At 47.5% G+C, this 19758-nt stretch overlaps 1 protein-coding gene across 2 annotated transcripts; it reads left to right on the top strand.

Annotated features, from left to right (window-relative positions):
- Window positions 1-5922: 5922 nt before the first annotated feature.
- LOC120707300 (serine/threonine protein phosphatase 2A 55 kDa regulatory subunit B beta isoform-like) lies at window positions 5923-18461 on the top strand. Of its 2 annotated transcripts, none has more exons than XM_039992179.1 (14): window positions 5923-6244; window positions 8089-8192; window positions 8288-8383; window positions 8469-8588; window positions 9083-9241; window positions 9395-9486; window positions 15471-15589; window positions 16138-16261; window positions 16399-16522; window positions 17003-17071; window positions 17179-17270; window positions 17355-17432; window positions 17612-17679; window positions 17756-18461. In XM_039992179.1, exons 1-14 carry the CDS (start codon window positions 6088-6090, stop codon window positions 17890-17892), a joined length of 1539 nt encoding a protein of 512 aa, XP_039848113.1. In that variant the 5' UTR covers window positions 5923-6087; the 3' UTR covers window positions 17893-18461. The 2 variants fall into 2 exon arrangements, with proteins under 2 accessions (XP_039848113.1, XP_039848112.1); XM_039992178.1 differs by having other exon boundaries at window positions 5924-6244; window positions 9083-9244.
- The last annotated feature ends 1297 nt before the right edge of the window (window positions 18462-19758 follow it).

Below are 19758 nucleotides of genomic sequence, written 5' to 3' on the forward strand. Positions count from 1 at the left end.
AAAGAGACTCGGCATCATACTTGTTCTTGTTGGACAAGTGACCGTGGACGTAGGGAGGGACTTGGTGTCATAACCAAACCACGTTAAATCGTGTGTCTTGGTGTCTTCACGGAAGTTTGCATATTTTCTCCCTTACCTCTTTACTTACCGTATTACGTTTCCGCATTTACTCTATCTTGCGTGCCTTCTCTTTCCTATTTAGTTTGATTAGGATTGGCTATATGTTGCAAGTCTTTTGGGGGTAAGTAGAGAGTAGAATAGATAAATCTTAGTCATAACTAGCATGTGTAGTACATGTTAGGTTTATATTATGCAAGTAGTTTGAGCCCTAGGTTAGAAAGCGAATTAGCGACCCTATTCATCCCTCCCCCTCTAGGGTCGGACACCCCGGTGATCCTTACAATTGGTATCAGAGCGAGGTCTCACACCGCTTACGAGGATTAGCCAATTCCATTGGTAAATTTGTGAGAAAGCTCGTAGGAGACCCGTCGACTTCACCGTCGAGTGAGTATCATGTCCGGGGAAGAGATGAGTACCGATAGGGCTCCATTTTTCGATGGCACGGGTTTTCCTCGATGAAAAGTGCTTATGCAAGCACATCTCCAAACCCGTGGGCTTAATGTTTGATGTGTCACCGAATTAGGCAAGAAAAATGAGACTAAAGCCGAGAGACAATATGATGCCATTGCTAAATCAATTATATTGTCCTCGTTATGTGATAGTGTTTTTAATCATGTTTTTGCTAATGAAAATGCTCATAAGCTATGGAAGCAAATTGTCGAGAATCATGAGGGCACAAAGGATGTTGCCAATCAAAAATATCATATTCTCGGCGAGGAGTTTAGTAGCTTTAAGTAACTTCCCAATAAAAATGCTCATGATATGTATTCACGATTAAATACTCTTGTCAATGAAATCAATGCCTTAGGTCTCAATCAACTTAAAGATGAAGAAATCAACCGCAAGATTCTCCGAAGCCTTCGCAAGCCCGACTACGATATCATCAACACACTCTTGCAAAAGGAAGATTTGGTAAAACTTACACCAAACCAAGTCATCAATCAAATCATTACTCATGAGTATAGTATGTAAATGACAAAGAAGGAGCAAGAGTCCACCTATTCTTCAAGCCACAAGAGTCTCGCCGCTAAGCACTCATGCAAGCACCAACCAAGGCGACAAGACTCATCAAACTCAAGTGAACAAGAAGAAGAGGATGAGGAAGATAGTGATGATGAATCAAGTTCAAGTGATGAAGAATATCCAAGGGTCGTGCTATACCACCACCGTAAGATTGCCGAGCATGTACATGAGCTCTATGAGCTTGGGTACAAAACTCTCATTAGAGGGAGTGCGGTTGGGATGGAGAAGATGGCAAAGAAAAAAAAACAAATCAAGATCACAAGCTCTCTCCGCCATCTACAAGCCCAAGAAAAGTGGTGAAAACTCAAGTCACAAGAAAAATTTCAAGAGCTCCACCACCCATCGCCCTCAGAGATCATCACCACCTCCCATGTGTCTCATGGTACAAGGTAATAACGATGTAAGTGATGACTCCTCCTCCGATAATGAGTCCGACATTGAAAGTGATGAAATTAGTGAGATGATGACACTTCATAATCAACAAGAACATCTCACTAAACAAAATAAAGAAATCAAAGCTCTCAAGGCTAAAGAAAAACTTCATGTTTCATTTGTCTCAAGATATGAGAACTTGCTAAACAAATTCAATTTGTTGGACAATGAGCATGAAGAGCTTAAAATAAAATATGAGAGTCTTGAATCTAAAAGTGAATCATCATCAGATAAATCATTTCCTTGCAATATTTCTTATACAACACCTATCATCAAGGTAGATGCATCTACCTCTTGTGATCTAACCCTTTCAATGAGGACGTGATTGTAGAAACATGTGATGATCTCATTGCTAAGGAAAATGATGAGCTCAAACAAGAGGTAGAAAGGCTAATGACGGACTTGAAGCGCCTCAAAGGAAAGTACACTCAAGAGCAAGCCCAACCTTCTCAAGATAACCCCCTCACGGGCGTGAAGAAGCTTGAGAAGGGAGAAACCGTGACTTGCTTCAAGTGTTGCAAAGAAGGCCACAAGTCCTACCAATGCAAGGAGAAAGAGGGCAAAGCAAAGGGCAAAGAAAATGGCAAGCCCAAGAACTTGAACAAGAGCAAGAAGAGACACAAGAAGGCTAAGGAGATCAAGAAAAATACATCTCCAAACTTGAAGGCGTCATACATGTACACCAAGCCCACCCACAAGAACAAGCAAAAGAGCAACCACTACATACTTGAAAAGAAGAAGAATGACAAGGTGGTAGCTCATGTCATGTGGTGGAGAACATATGGATGGAACCGGTCTATTTGGGTGCCCAAGGATATTATTCATACCACGGATGGCTCTCAAAAGGTTTGGATTCCTAAAACTTAGGCGCCAAACAAGCATTTCGGGGAATTTGGAGGCTTGGCAAGGTTTGGGATGCATGAGTAGGGATGCATCATGCAAAGTTGAATTAAAGCCAAGTTGTGGATTAAAGATTAGTGACCCAAATTCCCCTCCCCTACATATGAGATAATGAGCAAGGTAAAAGGATGATCTCAATTTCATTTGATATCCTTCATGCATCATTGTAGCTCAATGCCTCTCTAGGAATGCATGATCTTATCTTTACTATTGGTATCTTTCATTTGATATGTTTTCCTAGAAATTTCATATGGTAGGTTGTCTATGCTTTATCATATTTTGTTGCAACCTACATAAGTTTAATTGTTTGTCTCACATGGCATATGTCTTTCATAGCATATCTTGCAATTTGATATCTCTCATATTATATTTGTGGTAAAAATGTTTTTGATATCAATTGGTTGCTTATGGTGCCATGATTAGCAAGTTATAAAGTTAAGTCCCCACTATGTGTAATACAAGTGCATACATTTGTGAGTGATTCAAACACTAATGCACACATTTAGGGGGAGCTAACTCTATAGCTTGTATTTGTGTGACTAATATGCTTTACAAGTACTATTTGTTGTAGTCACGTAGAGCTATCTCCATGAGTTCAAATTTCTTTTGAACACTACCCCTACAAATCACAAATTGGCATCACAATTGGTGTTAAGATGAGAAGTGCCACAAGTTTTGGAAAAGGGGGAGCTTGTTCAAACAAAGGGAGATATGCCAAATTTAGTGGGTATAACACTCTATCACTAGTCAATTTCTTTTGCTACTAATGCTCCTTGTTGCTAGTGGTTATGAAGCTTTTAGGTGTTTGATGACAAAGGGGGATAAATATACCCTAAAAGCAAGCAAATAGTTTGAAGTAAATAATGCCATTAGCAAGGGGGAGGAATGGAAAATGCAATGTAAAAGGATGCATGGTGATAGGGGGAGGTACTTAGTCAATCTGGGGGAGAAGTGCAATTTGATGATCCATGGACTAAGGTACAAAAATTTTCATTGCTCATCTGATTCAAATCACACAATTGTCTTACATTGGCCACAAACCATTGTTTCACAATTGCTATCAAGACGGAAGCATTTCGTCCTATGGACTAATCAAATGCCGGTGGCTTTTAAAATGAGCATTAAAATGTCATCCGAGCAAGCTAAGTAGTTTTTAACTTTTCAATTTGGTACCAAATGTCTTATTCTTGCAATTCATCTTGCTTGCTTTGGTTCTGTTGCCATCAATCACCAAAAAGGAGGAGATTGTAGCGAAAATGGGCTCTCATGCCATATTTCAATATAATATTTTTGGCGATTGATGACACACACAACACTTGAACTAATATATGTGTTAAGATGATCATTATCAGGCTTATAGGTCCAAGGGATGAAAAGATACAAAACCCCGAAGAAATCAGGTCGAAAGGACCAAGACAGAGGTAATTTGCACTCACCGGTTAAACCGGTGTGAGGCAAATTACACTCACCGGTGCAATGGGCTCAGAGAAGACTCAGTTAGCAGAATGCACCGGATGAACCGACGATGAAGATATTGAATACGTCGGTGCAATGGCAGAAGAAGACCAAGGAAAATGCATACATCGGTTGAACCGATGATGCACCGGTCAATTACGTCAGTGTAGTTGTCCAGATAGTTGGTTTTTCAGTTGATCAGAGGACAACTACATTCACCGGTTGAACCGACTCTACATCGGTTAATTGCCCGTACAAGTAACGGCTAGTATTTCAGTCGGGCAGATTACATTCACCGGTTGAACCGATAATGGTTATTGGGGGAGCGTCGGATTAACCTGCGTTGGGTACTTTTCAGGCAGCTTTTCTCCAACGGCTATATTTGCTTGTGCTGCCTATATATACCCCCATGGCCGGTTGTCACACATGGTTGGAAGCCTCAAGAGCTGAAGAAAGTGCTGCCCAAGCAAAGATCCATCACCAACCATCCTAGAAGTGATTAGTGCTATATCTGGCTTGTGAGAAGCTTTGAGAGGGTGTTTTGTGCACTTGTATAGGTTTAGTTCTTGAGAGAGCAAGCCTAAGAGAAGTCTTAGCCGAGGCTAAGCAAGTGTACTCGTCGTGTGACCCTCCGACTTGGTGTGGAGAGGCAACCACACTTTGTGCGGAGAAGGAGACCCCTCTTGGTGAGAAGCTCCGATAGTGAAGACAGTGCCATTGGTGACGTTTTGAGAGAGACGGTGGCGGTGGCCTTATCTTGGTGACTTGGCGTCACTTAGCCTTTGCTTGCCGGAAGCCTTGGTGGCGAACGCAAGACGGTGATCAAGCGAAGAGACTCGGCATCACACTTGTTCTTGTTGGACAAGTGACCGTGAACGTAGGGACTTGGTGTCCTAACCGAACCACATTAAATCGTGTGTTTTGGTGTCATCACGGGAGTTTGCATATTCTCTCCCTTACCTCTTTACTTACCGTATTACGTTTCCGCATTTACTCTATCTTGTGTGCCTTTTCTTTCCTAGTTAGTTTGATTAGAATTGGTTATAGATTTAAGTTTTTTGGGGTAAGTAGAGAGTAGAATAGATAAACCTTAGTCATAACGAGCATGTGTAAGACGTGTTAGGTTTATCTTATGTAAGTAGTTCGAGCCCTAAGTTAAAAAGCAAATTAACGACCCAATTCACCCTCTCCCACTATAGGATCAGACACCCCGGTGATCCTTACAGGCGCGATGGTCAGTGCACCGCATCTGCCCCTGCAATCGCATCGGCCTCCCGTTGATGAGCCCGATGAAGTAGGCGGCGTCCGCGTACGTGGTCACCTGCGCCACGGGGTGGACCAGGCCATTGCCGATGGTCACGCCCTACAGGTTGATCCTCCGCTGCTCCGGCACCTCGGGGGTGATGGCCTGTATGAGCGAGCCGTCCGCGGGGATGGTCTTGCCGGCGCAAGCTCTCGCCGGTGAGGAAGAGGGACGGGCGCTGAACTCCACCGGCTGAGCGGCGATGGACTGGGGCGCAGCGAAGATGTGCTCGGCGACGGCGGACTGGTTCGTGGGAATGGCTGAGGGGCACGATGTGAGGATTCATTGCCAGGCCTGTTCATTGCACGGACGGCGGGGGAGATGAATGGCCGCACCGCCGGCCGCTCGTGGCACGAGAAATCGCAAGAGGGTAGCGCCGTGGGAAGGATCGAGAAGGCAGATGGCTGAGGACGAGGGACGGCTTACGCTTCCGCCCAGATTTTCGTCGTTGATGTATGATCAGACGGCAGGTAATTTGAGGCGACGTGGCCCAATCCCCGATCGATTTTCCGGCCAGGATTCGTCCTGAAGAGATGCCGAGGGCAGGACGAGCTAGGAAAAAAAAAGAAAAGAAATCCTTTTGGTTTCTTCCATCTTCGTTGTCGTATTAGCGCGGGCGCCCCCACCACCTCTCCCCTCCCCCTCCTCGCGAGACCCCCCCGCCCCACCTCCCGCTCCCTCCTCTTCACCTCTACATAGGCCATTTCGCCCGCATGAAACCCCAAACCCTCGCCGGCATCGCCGACGCCGCACCAGCGCACGCGTAGCCCCGGCCCCCCCTCGCCTCGCCTCGCCACCCGCCCCCGCACCCGCCCGCCCCGCAGCCGATCCCGCAGGGAGCTCGACCGACGACGATGAACGGCGCCGCGGCACCGGAGCGCTCGCCCTCGGCCTCGCCCCCGCCCCCGTCCCCGGCCCAGGCGCCGCCGCCGGCCTCGCCCACGCAGCCGCTCGAGTGGAGGTTCTCCCAGGTGTTCGGCGAGCGCAGCGCCGGGGAGGAGGTCCAGGATGGTACCGATCGATCCCTTCTCCTCCTCTCCTGCCGTGCGCTTCGGGTCGCTCGCTGCTGCTAGCTGCTGGACCTTAGTGGTTCTGCGCTCCGCAGCTCGGTGGGAGGCCAGGGGCCGTGAATGGGTGCTGTTCGTGTGTGGGTTAGCGGTGCCCTGCTCAGATCGACCCGGTAATTAGGGGTGGCTGCGGATGGGATGCGCTAAAGCTTGGTGCTTTAGTGCTGAGATGTGGAATTTACTGCTTTCCTCTTCCAGATCAGTGCGATGATAGTCTTGATTGGTAGATGCATACCTCTATGCCATTCGGTGGTGCAGCTGAGGTCCTTCGTATCTGACACAAGGGTAGAATGCACACTCTTAGGAGTCTCGCTTAATGCTGTAGATGTGAATTTTTTTGTCATGCTATTGCAATTACACAGTAGGCTGGCTAGCCATACAACATGTGCTGTAATTGAATAAGGACATGCTAGGATCTGTGTTCTTCTAGTTCTGACTTGGTTATACGAGGCAACGCTAGGCGCACTAGTGCTTGCATAACATGTAGGGTTGTCGAATGCTGTATGGGACGTGGCCACTAGCCGACAAATTCTTGTCAACATGAACTGACCAGTTAATCATGCTGAAAAAGGGGATTCTGCGATGCACACGCTTGTAATTGTGTACATCAACCGGTAATATGATTCTGGATGCATATTGCTACTTCATTAATGACGCGTCGAGAACACACCTGGTGTGCATTTGTCTTAGCTTATGGAATGTTCAGATGACAATGGACATATATTTGGGAAAAATATCCTTTTACTATATTTCAGGAGCTGGATATTATTCTGCTACCCTATTTACTGGGCTACTGGGCTTACTGCACTCAAATTACAAGCTGTGCACCCAAGAAGCCAAACTGCCGATAACTCTCTTTCCACTACTTCATTTATTCCTGTGCTTGTTAGGGTGTTACTGCTATTGGCACGTGGGACACATCTATCGGTTACTCTGTATTCTTGCATGTCGTTTTGCTTGAGTCGGTTCCCTAGCTATACAAGCTATTAGTGCACTAAAGAAGCCAAACTGTGGATAATAACTTAACTTACACCTCTATAAGGGTCTAATCCTGTGCTCGATAACATGTAATTAGTACTTCTGTCGGCATGAGTCACATCTAATGGATACTGCTTGCTTCAGTTGGTTGGTAGCTATACTAGCTATTAGTGCATCCTGCGCATGGTCACCTGCATGGATGTTAACTCACCATTAGCCATTATTGTTAATGATGCCAATATTACCTATAACATGGTTGGTGGCATTCCTACCAAAGTCCTTATCTAAAATCTCCTTTTGATAGAACCTGAAGAATATCCCCCTCAATTCTATGTAGATCCAATTCTTATATTTGGTGCTTGTCCTTTGTTGTCCATTGTCTGCATTTACTACCCATAATTTTGAACTATGCGATAATCTAATTCTTGCTCTGCATAGTTTTGAAACTCCCATTTTAAATTATCGCGGTAATCAGAAACACATCTAAATCATTAGTTTAATACCTTCACTTAATATTGGTTATGTTGAACATCATCTTCATTATAGTTTCCTGCTTTTCTATGTGTAAAGCTGGTCATGAATTGTGAACTATCAGATTAAAACAGTACTTGTTGTGCTAGCATTTTTCTCCATTTATGTTCTGGGATTCTAGTGCTGGTTTGTTTTTGTGCATATCAGTACAACATTATTATGGATTTTTGCCTGGTATACACGTTTTTTCCACTGTTTCTTGTATTTTCAATCATAGATTGTTGCCATTTATTATGGTTATGTACTAACCTGAACACATCTTCCTCTCGTGCTCTGCAGTTGACATCATCTCAGCAATAGAGTTCAATAAATCAGGACATCATCTTGCCACTGGGGATAGAGGTGGACGAGTTGTTTTGTTTGAAAAGACAGATGTCAAAGATGTATGCATATTGAACTGTACACAGAAGGATACAAACTTAAGGACTTCTTATTTGTACTCTGATGGCTAAACATATTTTGTTTTGTTTTTCTTTAGCATGCTTGTAGAAAAGATGCTGAGAAAGCTGATTATTCTATCAGCAGGCATCCTGAATTTCGCTACAAAACTGAGTTTCAAAGCCATGAACCAGAGGTATATTCTTGCAAGCATTGTTAAGTGGTATTGTTTATCTTCTGAATTACTTATATTTGACCAAGTGATGTTGTTATGGAATTAGTTTGATTACCTTAAGAGCTTGGAAATTGAAGAGAAAATCAACCAAATAAAGTGGTGCCAAGCAGCAAATAGCGCATTGTTTCTGCTGTCGACAAATGACAAAACAATAAAGTTTTGGAAGGTAAGCGTCAACACTATAGTTACAGAAGTTCCATATATCATGATATTATGAAATCACTCCTTCAATTTTTTTATTGTACTCATCGTGCTAAACTTAAGGACTGTATTGAATGTTTTGGTATACTTCAGAAACTGCTCAGTCCACTTGCAACTCATTGATATTTCTTGAAATATCTTATGTTCAAATCATGGTTCTAAATAGCAGGCTAAGGCGTTTAGCATCTAGACTCTAAAAACAGCTATAGCAGGCTAAATGAGCCTATAGTAGCGGCTAAATTACACATGAGTTCAAATAGCGGTACCATGCCTCAAATAGCTATAGCGGGAGATTTAAAACCTTGGTTCAAATTTACCCATCCCTTCCCAAGGAATACTAAGTTATGTTCTATATGTTCCTCATTGTGCACATAAGAATGTAAGATGCACCAGCAAATGCGATATTGTTGTACTTAAATCAATCTTTTGTTGTCTTGAATATTATTCCTTGATCTGTAGGTCCAAGAAAAGAAGGTAAAAAAGGTATCTGAGATGAATTTGGACCGTACAACTGCTGCTGCAAATGGTAGTCCTAGTGGTGTGGGCTATCTGAGCCCATCTCTCGCTAATGGCAATGCTTTAAAGCCTGGTGGATATGCTTTGCTTCGCATGCCTGTGGTAGTTGTACCTATCTCAGTTTCATCTATGCACCCCTTTTCTGAACTATCGAGCTAATTCCTAGAATTTCTGTGTACTCTTCGCTATTTTGTATTAATCACCTTTTCCTTTTCATGGTTTGTTACATTTGCCCAATCTATTACTGTAAAACAGGTTACAAGCCAGGAAACGAGTCTTGCCGCAAGTTGCCGAAGAGTATATGCTCATGCACATGACTACCATATAAACTCCATATCAAATAACAGGTTCTGTACATCAGTCACTTTATGCACTTGAATGTGTTGGTGTGTATGTGATCCCATGTATAGAGGCCCATCTAGAGGATTTATATATCCCACCCTTCTAGGGTTTTGGAGGAATACATCTCATTATTCTTTCCTACATGGTATCAGCTAGCTCTCTCTTCCTCCAGCAGCCGCCGCCGCCGCCGCCATGGCTGGCCGGCCACCGGCGCCTCCTTCCCTTTCCCCATTTCCTCCCCTTCCCTCCTCTGCTCCTGCGGCTGCCGCCTGTGCGTGGCCGCGCGCATGGAGCCAGCCCACGGACGCCTGTGCTGCTGCTGCACGCCGGCAGGGCCTGGGCGCCGCCGCCCCCCTCCCCGCCGTCTGTGCTGCCCCTGGCTGCGGCGCCGTCGGCGTGGCAGCACCCACACGTGCTGCTGCAGGCGCCGGACGCGCTGGCCCCGGGCGGCCCCTGTTCCGGGCGGCTTCTTCCCCCTTCTTTCTTCTACTCTAGGCGCCTGGATCCAGGGCGCCGCCGGCCCTGCTCGGCCTCCCTACGCCGCCGCCGCCGCCACCGCCGCCGCCCACGCCGCGGGCGCGGCTAGCGTGGCCACAGCCGCCGCCCCTGCAGCCCCCGCGACCCCTGTTGCCGCGGCCGGCGTGGGCCCTACTGCTGCGACCGGTGCGGGCACGGCTGCGCCTGCTGCACCCTACACCACGGCCGCCGCCCCTGCTGCCCCCGCGGCCCTTGCTACCGCGGCCGGCGCGGGCCCTGCTGCTGCACCCTACGCCGCCGCGACCCACGCCGCGGGCGCGGCTGGCGCGAGCACGGCCGGCGCCTCTGCAGCCCCCGCGGCTCCCGCCCCTGCTGGCCCTGCTGCTGCAGCCGGCGCGGGCCCGGCTGCCTCCCCTGCGCATCTCGCGGCCGCCCCCGTGGCCCCTGCGGCCGCTGCCGCTGCTGCCCATACGCGCGCAGTTGGCGCAGGTGGCCCTCTTACCTGGCACGGACTGGGTATGCCTCCCGCGGACGTGCCATTCGCCACCGCCGTCCTCTGCGGGAAGGAGCCCCTCGTCGCCGGAGCTGCTACGGCAGACGCCGCTCTCGCCGCGGCCCTCCTCGCTGCCAAGTCCGAGGCTGCGGCGGCTCAGGAGCGGGTCCGCGCGGCTGCCCTCGCTTAGGAGCGCGAGCGCTCTGCTGCTGGCGCTCACTCGTCGGGTCGCCGAGGCGGTTGTCCTACCCGTCGTCCCCTCCTCCAAGCACGGCACTTCGTCCTCCCACCAGGCTCCGCCCTCTGGATCTGGACCACGGATCGACCCCCTCCTTGGTGCTCCTCTCACCGGCCAGACCGGGGGTGGCGGAGGACGCGGGCGTCGTCGGCGGAGCGGACGTGGTGGTGGTGGTGCTGGAGGCACCGCCCATGGTGGTACTGCTGGAGGCTGTCGGGACACTCTGACTCCGACTCCTGGCCCTGGAGGTACGCCCTGGCCATCCTTCAGCACCCCGTGGCCAGGGCGCCTCCCGATGTGGCCGTTTCAGGGTCGGGGGGGGGCACCTCGTTCTCAGCCCAGCCAGCAGCCGACCTGGCCTGGGGGGTGGGACCAGGCCGCACTGGCGCAGTCCTTCAGCGCCATGGGGCTGACGCCGCCGGTCAGCACCGAGTGGATCGCCGACTCGGGTGCCTCTTTCCACACCACCCCAGATGCCGGTATCCTCTCTTCTGTCCGACCCCCACACCCCTCTTGTCTTTTTTCCATCATGGATGGTGATGGATCTTTGACTTCCTGTCACCGCCGTGGGTTCCGCTCCTGGTTCTTTTCTTCTTTCCGTTCTTGTTGCTCTTCGGATGGTTCACAACCTTTTTTCCATTCGTCAGTTTACAACAGACAACTCCTGTTTCATCGAATTTGACTCTTCTGGCCTTACTGTATAGGATTCGGCCTCCCGGCGTCCGCTCCTCCGGTGTGACAGCACAGGGTCCTTTTACACCCTTCGCCTTCTGTCTTCCGCTGCACCACTTTCGCCTTCTTCTTTGTCTGCCGCTTTTGCCGCGACGCCGTCTTCCACCACCTGGCACCGCCGTCTTGGTCACCCTGGCCGCGACGTTCTGGCTCAGCTAAGTCGTAGTACCGATGTTCCGTGTACTAGGGCTCCTGCTGAGCACCTCTGCCATGCGTGCCAGCTTGGTCGTCATGTACGACTTCCTTTTTCTTCTTCTTCGCATGCGACGCATGCCTTTGATCTTGTTCACTGTGACCTGTGGACTTCTTCTGTTCTTAGCCTTTCTAGCTATAGATACTATCTGGTGGTGGTCGATGATTTCTCACACTACTCTTGGACTTTTTCTTTACGCGCCAAGTCTGAGACCTTCCCCACCCTCCTCCACTTCTTTGCCTGGGTGTCCACTCAGTTCGGCTTCACCATTAAGGCCGTCCAGTGTGACAACGGGCGTGAGTTTGATAACTTCACCTCCCGTTCCTTCTTCCTCTCTCGGGGTGTTCAGCTGCATATGTCTTGTCCGTACACCTCTCCTCAGAACGGCAAGGCTGAGGGGATGATTCGCACGACGAACGACGTCGTGCGCATCCTTCTGATCCAGGCCTCTCTGCCCCCGCGCTTCTGGGCAGAGAGCCTCCACACCGCCACCTACTTGCTTAATTGCCTTCCGTTCACTGCTTCTCCTGCTCCCACTCCACACCACACTCTTTTCGGTACCCCTCCTCGCTACGACCACCTTCGGGTCTTCGGGTGTGCGTGTTACCCTAACACCTTCGCCACTGCTCCTCACAAGCTGGCGCTCCGCTCGACTCATTGTGTGTTTTTTAGTTACTCCCCTGACCACAAGGGGTACCGATGCTTTGACCTCACCTTTCGCCGCGTCCTGATCTCCCGACATGTCGTGTTTGACTAGTCGGCTTTCCCCTACTCCACCTCCTCCACACCTTCTCTTGACCCCGAGTTGGAGTCCCTGTTTCCGACTGACCCGGTGGTTCCGCCACCGCTACCTGTCTATCATTTTTCTACAGGTTTTCCTGGTACACCAGCACCACTTCCGGTGATCTTTGTCGCGCCACGCGCGGCCCCTGGACCTCCGGTCGTGCCGCGCGCGGACCCGTTGTCTCCTGCTGCGCCAAGCGCGGCCCCGGCGCCTTACCCTGCACCTGCGCGGTACGCTCAGCCGGTGCAGGTGTACCAGCGTCGTTCGGCGCCGATGCCGGCGCTGCCGCGGTACGCTCAGACGGGGCAGGTGTACCGATGCCGTTCGGTGCCGACACCGGCGCCGTCTCCGGCTTCGGAGGCTCCTGCGGCGCCTACACCGGAGTCGTCGCCGCCGCCATCTACACCGCCGCCGCCTCCGTCGACTCGCTCTTGTTTCGAGCCGGCAGTGCACCACCCGCCAGTCATCCATCGGGATCCTCGGCATGTCCATTTCATGATGACTCGGCGGATGGCGTCTCAGGCCGCGACTCTCCGCCACCGAGGGAGAGCCGCGGGTCTCTTTAGTACCCTCCTCTGTCCGTGATGCCCTGGCGGATCCTCACTGGCGTCGCGCGATGGAAGAGGAGTACGCGGCTCTTCTTGCCAACCAGACGTGGGACCTCGTGCCGCGTCCGTCTGGTTGCAATGTGGTCACCAGCAAGTGGATTTGGACGCATAAGCGTCGGGCTGATGGCACACTGGAGCGCTACAAGGCTCGCTGGGTTCTCCGGGGTTTCACCCAGCGGCCTGGAGTGGATTATGATGAGATCTTCAGTCCAGTGGTGAAGCCTGCTACTGTGTGCATGGTCCTCTCGCTTGCGCCCTCTCGCTCTTGGCCTGTGCACCAGCTGGATGTGAAGAATGCGTTTCTTCATGGCACTCTGTCAGAGACAGTCTACTGCTCAGCCAGCGGGATTTGTGGACTCCAGTCGTCCGGACATGGTCTGTCGGCTCAACAAGTCGTTCTATGGTCTGAAGCAGGCTCCCTGAGCTTGGTATTCTCGGTTTGCCACGTTCTTGCTGACATTGGGGTTCACCGAGACCAAGTCTGACACGTCTCTCTTCATCTACCACCGTGGGGATGAGACTGCCTACCTGCTGCTTTATGTTGATGACATTGTGCGTACAGCCTCCAGTCAACAGTTGCTTCAGCGCGTCATCTCCTCCCTGCAGCAGGAGTTTGCTATGAAGGATTTTTGTCAGCTCCACCACTTCTTGGGTGTTACTGTTGAGCATCGCCCGTCTGGCCTTCTCCTTCACCAGCGGCAGTATGCTCTCGACATTCTGGAGCGGGCTGGGATGACTGATTGCAAGCCCTGCTCCACTCCTGTCGACACTCAGGCGAAGCTGTCTGCTGATCTGGGTGATCCCGTGGCTGATCCGACTGCCTACCGAAGCCTTGCCGGTGCCTTGCAGTACCTCATCTTCACCAGGCCGGATCTCACATATGCCGTGCAGCAGGTCTGTCTTCACATGCATGATCCCCGAGAGTCACACCTTGCTGCGCTGAAACGTCTCCTCCGCTACGTCCGTGGCACTGTTGGCTTCGGCTTGGTTCTTCACCGCTCGCCCTCTGCTGAGATGGTTGTCTACACCGACGCTGACTGGGCTGGCTGCCCGGACACTCGACGCCCCACTTCCGGCTATGCCGTCTTCCTGGGCAGCAACCTTGTCTCCTGGTCATCCAAGCGGCAGCCCGTTGTCTCCCGCTCCAATGCCGAGGTGGAGTACCGGGCTGTCGCTAACGGCGTGGCGGAGGCGTCCTGGCTCCGACAGCTCTTGGCGGAGCTCTACAGCCCGCTCGCCAAGAGCACGCTCGTCTACTGCGACAACGTCAGCGCAGTGTATCTCTCCACCAACCCCGTCCAGCATCAGCGGACGAAGCATGTGGAGATCGACTTGTACTTCGTGCGCGACAGGGTCGCAATCGGCGATGTTCGGGTTTTCCATGTCCCGACCACCTTCCAGTTTGCTGACATCTTCACCAAGGGTCTTCCCTCCTCGACTTTCGCGGAGTTTCGCTCCAGTCTCAACGTAGCCGGTGGTTAGTTGTGGCTGCGGGGGGTATTTGCCCTGTGTGTACTTTTCTCTTTGTCCAGTCTTGAACACCGCTGCGCCGGTTGTTAAGACTGCGGGGGGGGGGGGGGGGGTGGGTGTTAGCTTTCTTGTTGTCCAGTCTTGAACACCGTTGCGCCGGTAGTTCAGACTGCGGGGGGGGGGGGGGGTGGGTGTTGGTGTATATGTGAGCCCATGTATAGAGGCCCATGTATAGGATCTATATATGCCACCCTTCTAGGGTTTTGGAGGAATACATCTCATTATTCTTTCCTAAAGAATGTATCATATGTTATGTTTGAGCTTTTCAGCTATTGAATTTGCCTTGTCAATTTTAGTTCTAAAAATCATTGCTTCCTGGAGATGAAGCCTATTTGCTCTCTCTTTAGATATGCCAATGGTGCATTCACTAGTTTTGTAAATCAAGTCACTTCAACTTTTAGCTATTTCATATAATGACATAATGCTGAGTCTCCACCCCACAACATCCGTAGTTTTTTTGTGTCAACAGTGCATTTTTTTTAGCATCCCTTAGGGACTCTTTGGTTTAGGGTGATCATTTTAGCAAAGTGGCATGTTCCTTAATGTTCTTAAATCCCACAACTGCTATTCATAGATCATAGTCGAAATTGGGTAGTGAAAAACCTAAATTACTGCCTAATATGGTATGGTAACATAATGTATAGTTGCCTAAAATTCATTTTAGGCAAAGAAAGGCAAGTCTCTGTCCACATGATGTTTCAATAAGGTGTACCATATTGTTGTGACCTGAAATTTCTATATCTACATTTTTTAACTGCATGTAAGCGGATATATTTTGATACATTAGATATCTGATCATATTATCTCCCACATTATCATATTAAGCTAGTTTCATGTTGCTGATTTGCACCTCATATATGTGTAGCTTAACTGTATCCGGTCATTTTTTTGCATTTGGTACTGATATATTGCTTTGGAATCTTTATTTCTACAGTGACGGTGAAACATTTATATCAGCTGATGATTTGCGGATAAATCTTTGGAATTTTGAAATCAGCAGTCAGAGTTTCAATATTATTGATGTTAAGCCCACAAACATGGAGGATCTAACTGGTATGACTTTCAAACCTACAAACTTTTCCAACTTGTGCTGATTATATGTGTGATGCAGTGGGGAAATGGTATCCTTGACCATTAAGTAAGAAAATTAAGTTGCTGTATTCAATCTTATATTCTTATGAGCAATGAGACTTTTGCTTCACCAATAGTCTAGCCCACATTTTACAAGCACATGCATATACAGTCCTTTCATATGATGGCAACATTATTTTTTTTTATGAAAAGAGATATTTAAGTTCAGGGGGAGAGGTGTTCACATGGTTCCATCCTAGAGAAGGCTAGGAAATGAACCCAAGCTGACATGGTGCAACCTACCTCCCCTAGAGATTTCCCCATTTCCTTGCACACAAATAATGTAATGCTGAACAAAATTAGCTACTTGTTTGTTGAAATGTTTGTATTATGAGTCAACTTAGTTTGAATAGGGGGTTTCAACCTTTCAGGTCTATTCTTTATTCTTCTGTATCATATATTCTTTGGGTTTCTACTGGTGGTATTTTTGTTTTTAGCTGCTGATAGTTTATTGGTTCTATGATATCCAGAGGTGATAACATCTGCTGAGTTCCACCCAACTCATTGCAATACATTAGCTTATAGTAGCTCAAAGGGTTCCATTCGGCTTGTTGATCTGCGGCAGTCAGCACTTTGTGACACTCATTCACAAATGTGAGCTTTCATTTGATACTTTCTACTTCCTATATCAATATACCATATTTGAAGAACATCAGATGGATACTTATGTGTATCATTTATCCTAGGTATCTCTTTTTAATATTTTTATGACTGTTCCTGTATTCTTTTAGCTTTGAGCAGCATGAGGCCCCAGGTTCAAGGTCATTTTTCACTGAGATTATAGCCTCAATTTCGGACATAAAGTTCTCCAAGGATGGGAGGCATATTCTTAGTCGTGATTACATGACTCTGAAGGTCTGTACCTGTAACTTCTCATGCTTTAAATATATGTGATTGGCAGCTGACCTGGTGAAACACTCAAATATGTACCACTAGACCGCGGACAACATAACCAGATTAGCATATTTAGCTTGGAGACATTTTCACTCCTTCAAGCCACACTTTATGCCTCGGAAGACTTAGCTTCTAATTCTACTTGAGATGAACTATTATACATATTTGCACTGCATAAACTACTTAACCTGACATACCGAAATGCGTACCTCAGAATCATACACATGATCACCAATGCATCACTATTTTTCTTCATGACTATCATTCTGCTTGCTGCTTGAATTCTTGCTCGTGCTTGATATGGTTCTTGAATTCTTGCTCGTGCTTGATATGGTTTTCATAAGCTATTATTATATTTCTCCAGAAATATAAACAAATTATCACTGTAAAAATTGATTTGGTATGCCTTTTCCAATATTATATACTTGTCTGTCATTACAGCTTTGGGATGTTAAGATGAATTCTGGCCCAGTTGCAACATTCCAGGTTCATGAGTATCTAAGGCCTAAGGTAATTTCTTGCATGTTAAATAATCGATGATTCTTTGAGAACAATGAATGACAAACATATTTTCGCTGGAGCAAACCTGATCCATGTGGTCCTTCGTGAAACTGCAGTTATGTGATTTATATGAAAATGACTCAATTTTCGACAAATTTGAATGTTGTCAAAGTGGTGATGGATTACGTGTAGCAACTGGTTCCTACAGGTAGTTTCACATGCTTGTCTCAGTTGTAATACAGCTTGGCCTCATTAATACGAACTAATTATTAGCTAACTTGTTATCTGTCAGCAACATTTTCCGTGTGTTTGGTGTTGGTACTGGTAGCAATGAGGCAACAACACTTGAAGCAACTCGAAACCCTACAAGGTAATGCTACTTCTTAAAGAAAGATATTGGAAGCAAAACTTTTTTTAGACTCTTAAGCATGTTTTGTTTCTGTAAGTAAAATGATTGCCATACTCCAAAATCATTTTAGTAATATAGATGGGCTTTTCACTCAAATGTTAATCATATCTCTGTTATTATTTTCCTTTTCTTGTGAACAGGAGGCAGCTCCAGAATCCCACAAGGGCTGCCAGATCCCTGAATACTCTGACAAGGGCTGTTAGACGAGGTCTGCTTCATGCTTTAGCATTTTAGGTTGTAGAAGAGTTTTCATTGCAGCAGCTAATATTGTAAACCTTATGCAGGTGGAGAAAGCACTGGAATAGATGCCAATGGAAATTCCTATGACCTCAGCACAAAGTTGCTCCATTTGGCTTGGCACCCATCTGAAAATCTAATTGCGTGTGCTGCAGCCAACAGCTTGTACATGTACTATGCATAAACAAGCAAAGTCGAACAGAGCGACAGTTTTTTTGGTGGTTGCTCCCGTTGACAAAGATGGGTTTAGTCCTTGGTGGATTAAAGCTGGGAGTTGCTGGGGATTGTGTATTTTGTGCCAGTCAGATGCAGTTCTTTTCAGTGCCATATAGAGCTGTCCAGAGTCCAGGAGGAAGTGACTCGATCATTCCCGGGAAGCAGCTTTGATTCTGATTAATTTTTTTTGTGGGGAAAGGCTTGTCTTTCCCCCATAGGTTCATTTAGATTTAAAGATAAATTCTAGTTCGACAACATTTGGGCATCTGTAGTAGACGCTGATAAGGGGATGGTCAACTGTTGTATTCATGTTGGAGCATGGGTCTGTAACTTCAGGGTGGGGGATGAGGCTTTCGATAATTTTATTTTATTACAGATTGACCGTTTTTTTCCTTGTCTGGGGCTCCTTATTTTCCTCTAGAATGCCAGGGCCATCGTCGTGCTTTAGCGGAACTCTAGAATAGATCCCATACTGTCATTTTGTTGTATGTACATTTTAAAATCGGTGGAAATGGCTCTGCTTTTATTTAGTTATTATGTTCTTATTGCAAATGGAGGATGTCTCCTCCCGTTAGCGGATAATACTGCAGTGCATTGTCACATTTGTATGGTATTTCATCTCAGGTTCGTCTTGGAATGCAGCCTATCTCGGTGAGCTGCTAATTTTCGTAGCATTAAACCACCTATATTTTTCGAGTTTACCTTCATTTTTATTCAATACAGGTGTAAAGATGCTATCTGTGCAAGTCGTTTGTAAGGATCGATAGACCAAGAGGGGGGTGAATTGGGTCTTTTTCAAATTTATAAAACAAATTAAAATAACCTTAACTTATGCAATGCTAGTAAGGCTCAATTCACCAATCGGCTAACTAAGTAAACTACACAAGCTATAAAAAATACAACAAGATATGAAACTAAGCAAGGTAGAGTTAAGTTATGATCTCTAAGGACAAGCACATGAATAATTGCATGAAAGTAAGTGCTTGAAAGAAAAGAGTGGGCAAGAGACAACCGGATTTTTTTCGTGGTGTCGATGTGTTGGCACACACCCCTAATCCACGTTGTGACACTCACTAAGAGTCTTGTCACCTCCCATGTCACCGAGACGAGGGCGCTCACTAAGAGTCTCCATTCACCATCCCGGCGTGGTGGAGCTCAAGCCACGTACAAACTTCTTCGAGCTCCCACAATCCTTGGCAAGCTCCGGAAGAAACACCTCAATCACCAAGATCGCCTAGGTGCTGCCAATCACCAAGAGTAACAAGTTAGGGCCTTCATTTGAGCAAGAACCGATCACTAAAAACGGATGCACACAAGCTTCTCTCTGCTCAAGTCCTTAGTCTTACTTCTTGAATGATTGAATGAACAAATATATGGAAGATGAAGCTCAAGGTGGCTCTCAACTATAGTATGAGTGTATGAATGTTGCCTGGTGTCAAGAGATAGCAAAATGACCCATTGGAGGGGTATATATAGGCAGCTCACACGAATAGAGCCGTTGGAGGAAAACTGACAGAAAAGTACGCAATGCCGGTTAATCCGACGGTCCTCCAATTGTCATCGCCGATTTAACCGATGAATGTAAACTGCCCATTTGGAAAACTAGCCGTTACAACTTGGGCAGATTAACCGATGTATCATCGGTTTAACCGGTGAGTGTAGTTGTCCACTGATCAACTGAAAAACCAACTCTCTGGACAACTGCACCGAAGTTAACTCAAATCCATCGTCGGTTCAACCGGTGAGTATAACTTCTGAAATCCCTGGAAAAACTAACTCACTGGACAAATGCACCGACGTTAATTTCAAATATCGTCGGTTTAACCGGTGTATA

This window comes from Panicum virgatum, chromosome 5K (assembly GCF_016808335.1).
Source record: "Panicum virgatum strain AP13 chromosome 5K, P.virgatum_v5, whole genome shotgun sequence".
Classification (NCBI taxonomy): Eukaryota; Viridiplantae; Streptophyta; class Magnoliopsida; order Poales; family Poaceae; genus Panicum; species Panicum virgatum.